The sequence below is a fragment of the Zeus faber genome, assembly GCF_960531495.2.
Source record: "Zeus faber genome assembly, chromosome: 18".
In the NCBI taxonomy this organism is placed as follows: domain Eukaryota; kingdom Metazoa; phylum Chordata; class Actinopteri; order Zeiformes; family Zeidae; genus Zeus; species Zeus faber.
Window position 1 is genome coordinate 9,258,368 of NC_137210.1, and position 11,604 is coordinate 9,269,971.

The following is an 11,604-nucleotide window of genomic DNA, read 5'->3' on the forward strand; positions in this document are numbered from 1 at the left end:
CCATGTTCGATGTTTGACTTTATAGGTGGCGCTTTTTAAGAAAAAGGTTTCCTCAATATGCCCCGATTCTTCCATCATTGTGACGGGGTCCGCCTTTCGTGCAAGAACACGAGGATCAGGCAGACAGCATAACATGAGGATAACGCCGCCAAAGTCTAAATGTATTCTTTATATACTGTATATATGCTGTCATTCTTTTTTTCTGTCCTGCAGGTGAAGTACAAGGGTGACCTAAAGAAGATCCACAAGCCTGTGACTGACATGGCCGAATCTCTGTCCATGCAGCACAACCTGAGCACCAGCAAACTGTCCAGTGATGTAAGAAGTCGTTAGTCTAACCACCACACCCCACCCCAACCTGTCTTACACCTCCTGGGACTCCCTGGGTCCGCCTCCTGGTTCCATGGCTTTTCCGAACTCCACTTTCCCCTTTTGCATCCATGGGTCTACTCACTGTAGCTGAACAACATAACACTCATCTCGCACTACCTCGCACCTTAGACCCCTAACCGGCTAATCAGTCCCAAATCTCACCCATCCATCTCCGCTCATCTGGTAGTGATCCTGCTTACCGTTGACCTTCCACTTTCCCATATTACCGCTCCTATAACCTCCTCCTCCTCCTCCATCATCTTTTTTTTTTTTTCCCAACCTGCGGATTAATTTTCCCTTCTCCTATAGTCCTAATCTTTATTTTTTTCATTTTAATTCATCCCATTTTAACAAAGAAAAGCCTGCCATCTAATTACTATTTAGAATAATGTAGTCACTGCTTGTTTTACCATCATCTAATATAGTTTGCATTACAGTATATTCTGTAACATATTTTGTAAGATCATTATTATTATTATTATTATTATTATTATTATTATTTTAGATGGCGGTTTTTCCTCGTTCTGTTTTACTTGACTGGGAATTGCCTCCCTTAGTACCGGTACAAGAAGAAATTTGAGGAGAGTAGGGGTCACTACCATATGATCGCTGATACTCCACAACAACTCCACCTCAAGGAGGCCACTGAACTTCAGAGTGACGTAAGTTTCACTGTCTCCAGAGGAAAGATGGATCACCCGCCGCGAGAGCATTACCAAGATCCCCCTCCTAGGCGCACACACACACACGCACGCACGCACGCACACACGCACGCACGCACACACGCACACACACACACAAACACACACACACACACACACACACACACACATACACACACACACACACATATATATACTGTACTTTTCACCACTTCAACCTTTTACAATCTTTTACACACTCTGTCAGCAAAATCTGCATAGTGCATTCCTATCACACTCACACGTAAATGACTTAATTCCAGCTCTTGAAAAAATACCCTGCACACCCCGCACAGCTTTCTCAAACAATTGCGCTTTTAATTCCTACCTAAGATGTATAAATTCCCTCCTTCTTTACCTCCTTGCAGAAGTAATTGTAGACCAAAAAAAACTGGCCTGTAAATATTTTACACTTTTCCCAGGGTCTTAAAAACTATTAAAGTATACCGATAAATTAGATTAATTATTCTTTATTTTAGTAGGCGTTGGACAACCTGTAAAAAGTATTTTACCATGGGGTGTTTCCAAATGCAAGTTGGTTTTATTGACCAGTAAACTGATTCGGTTTGACTCATTGTGTTCATTATGTCTCTCTGAGTGTAAATTTTTAAATGGTATAAAGTTCTGTCTTCAGTAACCGTACGTTAAGACGGGGATACAACCGTCGCACTTATTGTGATCATGTTGCAATTGTTTCTACTTAAAACCTTGCAGAATGGAACTACTTCAGGGGTTTGAGCTGCTGTGCATCTTGACCACAGTGAAGAGAGTATTTTTATTGAATGTTGTTGAAGTTATGAAGCACCCAGGAACCAATATGTAGAGGTGGATAGAGTATTGTTTACAGGTTGACCTGGCCTTTGTTGGAGGATTTTGGGCATAAGAGGGAAGGGATGACACCTTGTTCTGGAGAATATGTTTGAAAAAGCATGGCCCCTGAAGTTCTGCAAGTCACATCCTGAATAGTGAAGTCGGACTCAAATGACAGAATATCTACTCAATCACGGGAACATGAGCGGTTCAAATAACGAGTTACTTCCACTCCTGACGGCTTGACGTCTGACCGGCGTGTCCAACCCTTTCTAGGTGAAGTACAAGGAGAAGTATGAGAGGGAGAAGGGCAAGGCCATGCTGGACTTTGAGACCCCCACGTACGTGACCGCCAAGGAGGCCCAGCACATGCAGAGCCAGGTACGGCTCACCCTCCTCCGAAATCTATCCCACTGCTTTGACTGTTTCTTTACAGGGTTCTCTCTCTCTCTCTCTCTGTCTCTCTCTCTCTCTCTCCCTCTCTCTCTCTCTCACTCCCTCTCTCTCTCTCTCTCCCTTTCTCTCTCTGAAGCCGCCCTCGACCCCCAGACTCTGGCGGACATCTCTTCCAATGTTGAATGTTTAGGTTGTTCAGCGAATTCGACATGTTCAAAGCCAAATGCCTCCCACAATGCCTTCTGTGCGGTCATATTGTAGTAATTGAAATTAATATAGAATTTAGAATATTAGCATACTCTAAGTAACAATATGTTATTGAGAGTAAATATTTCACAGTGTTTATGTCACAGTACGTCCAGTTTATTTATCGTACATCCAATTGTTGAAATTTGTTGATAAAATGACTTTAAGACGTGTTTGCACTCAGAGCACAACAAATCCGCCCCTCTCACCCTGGTTAATATGGGTCATTTATTTTATCCTTAATATGCTCTGCTCCTTACCTCACCCTCTCCGTAAAAGTACTATCTCCCCCTTGGGAAAAGGCTTCGTAAAATGAGGCGTAGCCCCACATTTAACTTACCCAGAGACTGTTTTGCATTGTTGTTTGAGAGTCACTACGCAAGTACTGGCAGCGCAATCTCCCACTGATGATGAGTGAGGTGTAGTATACAGTATGTGTCTTGGTTATTCACGTCTTGGTTACGCACACACACACACTCACACACACACACACACACACACACACACACACACACAGCAGATACAGAGCCAGGCTTCACTGAGCGCCCCAGCGCCACCTGCATGTGGTTGATCTGAGCCGTGTCTGTGTCCTGTCTTGTCTTTGCGGCCGATAGAAAGACTATAGGAAGGACTTTGAGGAGTCCATGAGGGGCAAGAACCTCTCTGGCTTGGAGGTCACCCCGTCCATGATACATGTCAGGCACGCCACCAAAATAGCCAGTGAGGTAACGAAAAAAAAAAGACTTTTTACCCCCGTACCTCCACCCACTGCCGTCACTCCCATCACCCACCCCCCGCAACTCGTTTTACCTCCACCCAACCTGCCCACTCTCACCCACCCAGGCATCATCATCGTCATCACCGTACTAAGACCAGACCAAAGCTCTCGGTCGCCCCCTCTCCTATGAGTGGTTTTTTTTTCTCCTTCCTGACACTTTTCACCTGTCACACCCACCCAGATTAGTGGGTTAGTTTGCATGGTTCACTCCACAGCCTCCCCGTGGACCATCTCCATCACATGCCTGGCGGTGGAGAGTCGTAGTTTACCGTATTGTTTGTCCACCTGCGTGTTTGTATCCGTCGACACCTTGGACTCTCCGGGTCACGTCCAACCCCCATCGCCACGTCCAACCCCCATCGCCACGTCCAACCCCCATCACCACGTCCAACCCCCATCACCACGTCCAACCCCGATCACCACGTCCAACCCTCATCATCACGTCCAACCCTCATCATCACGTCCAACCCTCATCATCACGTAGGAACTCACAAATAGGCTTTTGTATGTCAAACAGCTTTCATGCCATTCCTATCTGTTTTCGTTTTTTTCCGTGCAAACTTCAATGTGTTGATTCAAATGCTTTTGTTGTCATTTCTGTCTGTCTTGACGTTGTATCTGGCCAAATATGGAAAACCTTGTCTTTTATCAGGCTACTGCTATGCCAAAGTCACCAAAGCCTCTCGAAATTAACAATGGAAATTGAAACTATGAAGCTCTAAAACTTACAAATAAGAAAATAAAAACACAGGTCCCAAAACCCGAGCTCTCGGGAGGCCTGGCGACTTTGTGCTCAGAGGGTTTTACCGTCTGATTATTGTACCGCCTGTCTTGTCTCGTATGCCTTGGCCTGGCCCGGTCCTTGTGCTCCCCTCTGCAGTCTGTTTGTTCTTCTTCCTCCCTGTAGAAAGAGTACAGGAGGGATCTAGAGGAAGGGGTGAAGGGTAAAGGGCTAACTGCACTGGAGGAAACTCCGGAGCTCTTGAGAGCAAGGAATGCCACTCAGATCCTGAGTGAGGTAGGAGGGGCCTTCACGAAAAGCGGCTTCCCGTCCGTCCCGCTCGGCCACGCCCTTCCTCCCTTTAATTCGACTAAAAATGGATTGCCGGGCTAACAGGGCGACCGCTGAGTTTGACACTCCGTTACTAATTCGGACAGCTGTCCTTTTAACTACTTGTGTCTGGTTGGACAAAGCCTTCTGAACGGTAACTTAACACACTGCGGTTCACAACTAATGTTGATTTTTCTCCACCCCCCTTACAGTTAAAAAAAACAAAAACGGAGCCTCACTTAAAGCCTTCAACCCCCGTGTCTATTTCTACCCTTAATTTTTTTCCCCCTCTAACTGTGTCTGTTCACCCTTCCCTGGGGAGTTTTCGTTTTGCAGCCCGAATGAGTCAAATTTCCGTCACTTCCTAACACACCAGAGTGCTTTTCTCCTGACAACGTGTGTGTGGGACCCTCTTACGCCCGCAGAGGGAGTACAAGAAGTCGCTGGAGCAGGAGATCAAGGGCAAGGGCATGTTGGCGCTGGCTACAGACACCCCGGACTTCATGAGGGCCAGGAACGCCACCGACATTCTCAGCCAGGTCGGTGGAGCCCCCCGCCCGCCCGTGCCCGTTCCCTCTGTAGCGGGTGTGTTGTAAAGTACCGTCTTCTTTCTTTTCAGAGCAAGTACAAGCACACGGCCGAGCTGGACAGAGCCAGCTACACATCCGTCATCGACACCCCCGACATCATCCACGCTCAGCAGATGAGGAACATTATCAGCCAGGTCAGACGCCGCTCAAAGAGCAAGACTGAGTGTAAGTTGAGGGGGCGTCGAGGAAACATTCTAAGTAAACGTCTCGGACCCGTCTCATAGAAAAAGTACAAGGAGGAGGCCGAGAAGACCATGTCCCACTACGTGCCAGTGCTGGACACGCCTGAGATGCAGAGGGTCCGCGAGAACCAGAAGAACTTCAGCACCGTAAGTAGCAGATGGAGACTGACAAGTCGTGCTGGTTTGTGGGAGAGGGAGGTTTTTTTCGTGTTTTTTTTCTCCCCGTCAGACCAATGGCGTCGCAGATTCAATCAGGGGTCAGAGGTCACGGCCCCTACCATTGCCCGGTGGCTTTTTATAGCCTGTATCGCTGCCTTTCAAAGGATTACCGTCAATACTTTATTGTCTACTTTTCATGGAATGTCTTTTGTCCAATATCTTCTACACTAATTGAATCCAGCAGTAAATGTGGAATCTGTTACATTTTTGTGCATTTCCTTCAGTGATATAAGCAAAAATGTATTTAGAAAAAAATAGACGTTTAGTTCAGTCTGTTTCAAGTGTCTTCCTCTTGTGATTTTTTCCCCCTCTTTTTTCCCCCCACTCCTGTCTGATATTGATGGACATTTTAATCCCACTTCTGTGTGTGTGTGTGTTTTTTCCCTCCTTGTAGAATCAGTACCAGACAGACCTAAAAAAAATTAAGGGCAAAGTGTTGGCTGTAAAGGACACTCCTGAAATGCTTCGCGTTAAAGAGAATACAAAGAATTTCAGCTTGGTACCTACCCTGCGATCACTACCTCTTTTTTTAACGGTTTCTATAACCTTCTTCATATAACATTTTTTACACTTTTTTTTTTTTTTTTTTAATCTGTTTTCCTTATTTTACCCCTGAAATGATAGTTAACATCCTTTGATATGCAGCCCATTTTCTTCTTTCTTGCGCACATTTCTTTTAATCGATTTTCTTGGTGCGGTACAATTAAACCTAGAAAGCACCTAACCGTTAGATCACGCCAGCCTAACACAATAACTAAAAGTTGAACTGGTGCAGAGCTCGAGTGCTGTGTTTGTGTTATTTATGTATGTTTTATATATGTATATTGATGTTGTTATATTGTCTGTTTTGACAAATGTTTTTGGATGTTCATCAACCATATTTTTTCTCTATCTGGACGTAACTCAACTTCATCATCTCCAGCCGGGGCCAATTTTCAGTCAACTTAAAAAAAATAAAAAATAAAAAAAAAAGCTTTACAAAAGCTGACCTAGGCATGTTGAGTGGTGTGCTGGACCCGGGTGTTGAGTCTTTAGGCTAACCCGTGTCATTCCTGTCGCGCACATTGAAGATTCAGTACAAAGAGGATCTGGGAGGAGGCACCGCGGTGCCCGAGACCCCAGAGATGGAGCGAGTTAAACGCAATCAGCGGAACATTAGCACGGTACTCCGCAGAGTGACCCCACCCTTATTCCTCCTCTCATCCCCGATCCATCCTCCCATCCCTATATAGTGTTCAACTCTAAAGCGTACTTCACACCGACTCCGCAGTCGCATCCGACGGTCGGATCCTCCCGCTGGTGGTCGTGGGACGAACTGCTTCTGGGTTTCACATCACAAAATATGTTCAGGGGAAATGGGAGAATTTGTCTTTTTCCCCACTACAGCAGAGTCGTACCAGTTTGCTGAGCTGGACATTTACCATGTTCCATGACAGAGTTTAAAACGTCTTTAATAAAGTGGTTGCAAAGTGTGAATATCTTTTTCAAATACACAAAAAAGATTTATTGATAGTGAATTTTTTTATACGTGACAAATTTATTTAGTTTTAAGCCCAGTTCCAAAAACAAAAACAACAAAAACTTGACTGCCGTCACTTCCAGTCGTGAAGGACCGAAACCTTTCGCATGCGTGGAAATATTTGAAGGCTTACCAGAACCTTGACCGGAAGAGGAAATTCTCTCTTTTCGCGTGCAGAATCTTGACTCTCCAGAGGAATGTATGCACTTCCGGTTTATTGTTGTCGTTTGTCGGATTCGGTGTGAAGCGAGCTTAAGGCCAGACCTGACCCTGACATGTAATCCCTGTTTCCCTTTTTTAATATTTTCGCTGATTAAAACGTTTTCTTCTTTCCCTTCTAAGTAGAAAGCCACGTAATTACGTCTAATCAGTAAAATAACGGACATAACAAAATTTCATCCATTTTGATAACACGATAAATCTCGCGCAATATTACTTGCTGTGGATTAAAGCATCAAGCAGCCGTTGGAGATTATATGATGAGGTACGACAGCTGTGCTTTGGTCTACACTGTACAAAAGCACTTGTCTGTGTGGGCACTGTGTATCTGTGTACCTGTTCTTTCTGTCTGTTTCTGTCTCACGCTGTGCTTATGTAAATCATGAAATGGGATAGACACAGTACAAGGACTCTCTGGGTCAAGGCACGGCCATACCGGACCTCCCCGAGGTGAAGCGCGTCCGGCAGACCCAGAAGAACATCAGCTCGGTAGTGCACCGGAAGCCCCCCCCCCTACCCCCCCCATCTTTTGCCCTGTAGCCATTTCCCAACATGCACTGGCCCCATGGCCCATAATACGTACCTATTGTCACCACGGACCTAATGTAATAATTCAAGACACATTGCTCAGACATATGTCGCCCTCCTTCCTAAATCCCTGTTACATTTATAAATAATTTCATCCTCTACAATTTCTTTCCCTTTTAATTAATTTCCTTCCAGTTTTCTTGGTGATTTTTTTGCCTTCATATTCTTAATGTCACGCTGCATTTCTACCCTTTTATGTTCCCTCGCTGCCTTCCGTACCACATAAAACTCAATCTGGTCAAATCTGACAGGTTTTTTTTTGTTTTGTTTTTTTTGTCCTTTCTTTTGTTTTTTTTTTGCACGTCTTAAATAAAGCTTCTGTACAAAGAGGGACTGGGACAAGGCACCTCTATACCAGAGACCCCCGAGATGGAGAGAGTTAGACGCAATCAGCTGAACATTAGCACGGTACTCCACGGAGTGACCCTGTGCCCCCCACCTCCCCGGTTCATCTGTCCACTCCCTACTTCCCCTAAACCCTCCCTAAAGACACACCCTGCCATTACAAACCCACGTCTCTAATTTGACCAAAAACAACTCCAGGCGGACCACGCCTCGATCTCCTTCACATCAAACCCATCACGTTTTGATGTTACTAATGAGTTCCGTTGCCGTTGAGTGATTAATTGACATGATACCATGACTTATAAGTGAAGAGCTATAACTATGATGCAGGTTCATTTGCTCTTAACCATCATAACTTTTGTTATTTCAGACCATGTAAAGAAAAATACTCTGGCTTGACTTCACTTTTCGATGCTTTCTTCACCTGTGCTCCATTTGTACTCCCTCCCTTGACTTGTTTCTGTAGCCATGCCGTAAAATGCTGTGCTTTGTGTGTGTGCTCTTCTTCTGTCTCTGATTAATGTCTGTGCCTTGTCCTCCTTTTGTCCTCCTCACGGAACTGGACCAATTGATTGGGTAGATAAAGTACAAGGACTCTCTGGGTCAAGGCACGGCCATACCGGACCTCCCCGAGGTGAAGCGGGTGCGACAGACCCAGAAGAACATCAGCTCGGTACAGAAGACCGCCCTCAGACAAAAGCCCCCCTGACATGCTGACCCCTCATCAGTTCACACTCTCATCTCCTCTCCTCCATCGCATTCCCCCCCACCATCAAAGCAACAGACTGCGGTTCCCCGAGCTCTGGCCCCGCTGTCAGCACCAGTTTGACTCCGACGCAGTCTGTTCTTTAAGGCTTTCAAACTTCCATCCATGCATTCCTCTTTCACCCACCCCGCTCTCTTCTTCAAATCATCAGTAAACATCACAGCACCTTCCCTGTAAGACCCCTCTGACTGACGAGGGTCCTGCTCTTATTTCTTAACCCACATCACGGCTTCCCTCTCATCTAGCTCCTGTGTGCCGCTGTGTGAATTCTCACTCTGTTCACCTCTTCATCCCAATAAACCAAAGTCGTCGCAGGGTTTTCTGTGCCCTGTGTGTGGGTGTGGGTTTGTGTTAGCCGTGGTAAGGGATCCTGGCTGTTGCAGTGACCAGGGTTAGTCACACTATAGGACCGATTTCTCAGACACGGATTAAACCTAACGAGACTGTAAAAGCAATCAAAATCAATAGAAATGAAGAGAAAAAACTAATCCCAGGTAAAAGACCATAGTGTTCAAGGAAAGCTCAGTGAAAAGGGTCTTAATTCAAGTCTGCAAGGGCAGTCCTATATGTGTAATGTCTGTGTATGTCTTTTAGTGTCTGATTGTCCCTTTGGGGTGCTGTTCTTCTCTCTCTCAGGTCTTGTATAGAGACAGTTCAGCCAAAGGGACTCCAGTGGTGTTCACTCCAGAGATGGAGCGAGTCAAACGCAACCAAGAACAGATTAGCTCGGTACCTCCGCGGCCATCTGAGGATCTGTGCTGCCAACCTCAAGAACATGTTCCCCAGTAGAACTCCCCAGTAGTTTCCCCCAAGTTAACAACTTTCCTAACTGATACGCACTTTGGCTCAAGTTAATCATATTAACTCTTTTTGGTTCCCCCAACTGTTTAATACCGCCATCCATAGTTTGTTAGTGTACATTATCCCCGCTAACCTCTTGTGTTGTCAAGACTACTTCTGCCCATCATGTCCCCCTCCTTCATCCCAGTGTGGATTGGAACCCACACTTTGTCTCATATAATCATATAGGACTTAGATTAATCTTTTGCCCGTCTAATTCATTTGTCTGAGGTTGTCCCAATAACGCCCGAGCAGCCATGTGTGTTGTTATATAACGACCATTCAACAAGTCACTTGATGACCAAGAGTCTTACCGAGGTTTCTGGGTCCTCATGCACCTTTGTGTAATTCATCTCAATCCGCCAGGTTCTGTACTCCGACAGCTTCCGCAAGCAGGTCCAGGGCAAGGCCGCCTTCGTCTTGGACACCCCCGAGATGAGGCGCGTCAAGGAGACCCAGCGCATCATCTCTGGAGTGAGCCGACATTTTTTTGTATTTCTCCGTTTTGTTATCTGCTTAGTGTGGACGGCTTTGACTCATCCACGGCCTTGTCTTCAATGGCTACGCTAGAATTCATTCACAGGAGTAAAAATAATTGGTTACTCTGTCGGGTGGTGACCACCAGGTGAGATACCACCAGGACTTTGAGAAGAGCAAGGGCAGCTTCACGGCGACCACCACCGACCCGGTGATGGAGCGTGTGAAGAAGAACACCCAGGAGTTCAGCGACATCAACTACCGTGGCATCCAGAGACGCGTGGTGGAGATGGAGAGAAGGCGCGCCGTGGAGCACGACCAGGAGACCATCACCGGTACGCTCGAGAACACCACACACGCAGCCGCAATCCATGACTTGGAGGTCTCAGATCTCCAAAACTGCATATACTAGGCGTGTTAAGCCAAGTTGTTCAACCAAGGCATGTTCTCGGTTTATGGCTTGGGTCTACGAAAATGACGGATCAAAAACGATTGGCTGCGGGCCAGACGAATCTTTTCTCAGCGAATAACAGTGAATGCACATAGTTTGTAGCGCCGTTGGCACCCTTCCTAAGAAAACTTGAAATTAATGTGGGACGTTAGAATACGTCACACTTGTTGCTTATCTGAGACAACAGTCTTCAGTCTAAGACTTCATTGGGGTTGTCATGGGGAGGTTTTATCTGTAACTGTGCTTTCCTCAGATCTGCGCGTGTGGCGCACTAACCCCGGTTCGGTGTTTGACTACGACCCTGCCGAGGACAACATCCAGTCCAGAAGTCTGCACATGATGTCAGGTGAGTCGGAACGCCATACCTTCAGGAACTTTCCAGTCTGCTTTTAGTCAAGAGCAGTCAATTCTTTCTTTTCACGTTTTCTTTCAAAATATTTGCTGTCCTTTCCAAAGTGTGCTTTATAAATGTCTAACCCCCCCGTGGTAGTCCAAGCCCAGCGCCGCAGCAAGGAACACTCCCGCTCGACCAGCGCCATGAGCGGAGACAAGTCTGAGGGGTCTCATGAGGCCGACCACCACATGTCCCTCTACAGCAATGGCTTCGGGGCTTCCTCTCTGGGTGAGACCAGTACACAACCTGCCAAGAGCAATTCCATTTTTATCAACCTCAGGATTACAATGTACTTGTGTATGAGTTCACACTGACCGTCAAGAGGTATGATGTTCTGGTTTTATACCTTCACTTCTGCCCGCAGGCTACCAGCATGGCAAGACTGTGGAACTGCAGCAAAGATCATCATCTGTGGCCACCCAGCAGACTGCTGTATCCTCCATCCCATCACATCCCTCTACCACCGGGGTTAGTATCACACACAGAGCTACTGAACAAAGCCAAACCCCCCACATTTCACCCACGACACCCATCTACAATCAACAGTGCATCGATAAAGCTTATTGGCAAATGTAGCTTTTGTACACCTACCTGGGTGGGCTAAAACATCACCTTGAAATGTCGAGTGTTGAGATTTTGCAGTCTGAACAAAATACGATT

General features: G+C 46.1%; 1 protein-coding gene across 20 annotated transcripts in view; it reads left to right on the top strand.

The window, feature by feature from the left end:
- The window catches only part of neb (nebulin), a 61,692-nt gene that overhangs the window by 49,040 nt on the left and 1,048 nt on the right, over positions 1-11,604 (top strand). For 4 of the 20 annotated variants that reach the window (XM_080019019.1, XM_080019030.1, XM_080019028.1 and 1 more), the window contains 19 exons: positions 214-318; positions 930-1,034; positions 2,160-2,264; positions 3,140-3,250; positions 4,211-4,321; positions 4,780-4,893; positions 4,974-5,078; positions 5,169-5,273; positions 5,740-5,844; positions 6,416-6,508; positions 7,480-7,572; positions 7,987-8,079; positions 8,597-8,689; positions 9,419-9,511; positions 9,989-10,096; positions 10,248-10,434; positions 10,804-10,896; positions 11,041-11,172; positions 11,309-11,412. In XM_080019019.1, coding sequence (XP_079875145.1) covers positions 214-318; positions 930-1,034; positions 2,160-2,264; positions 3,140-3,250; positions 4,211-4,321; positions 4,780-4,893; positions 4,974-5,078; positions 5,169-5,273; positions 5,740-5,844; positions 6,416-6,508; positions 7,480-7,572; positions 7,987-8,079; positions 8,597-8,689; positions 9,419-9,511; positions 9,989-10,096; positions 10,248-10,434; positions 10,804-10,896; positions 11,041-11,172; positions 11,309-11,412 — 2,055 coding nt within the window. The remainder of the gene's footprint in view (positions 1-213; positions 319-929; positions 1,035-2,159; positions 2,265-3,139; positions 3,251-4,210; positions 4,322-4,779; positions 4,894-4,973; positions 5,079-5,168; positions 5,274-5,739; positions 5,845-6,415; positions 6,509-7,479; positions 7,573-7,986; positions 8,080-8,596; positions 8,690-9,418; positions 9,512-9,988; positions 10,097-10,247; positions 10,435-10,803; positions 10,897-11,040; positions 11,173-11,308; positions 11,413-11,604) is intronic. The other 16 variants (XM_080019033.1, XM_080019036.1, XM_080019023.1 and 13 more) reach the window with 14 other exon arrangements.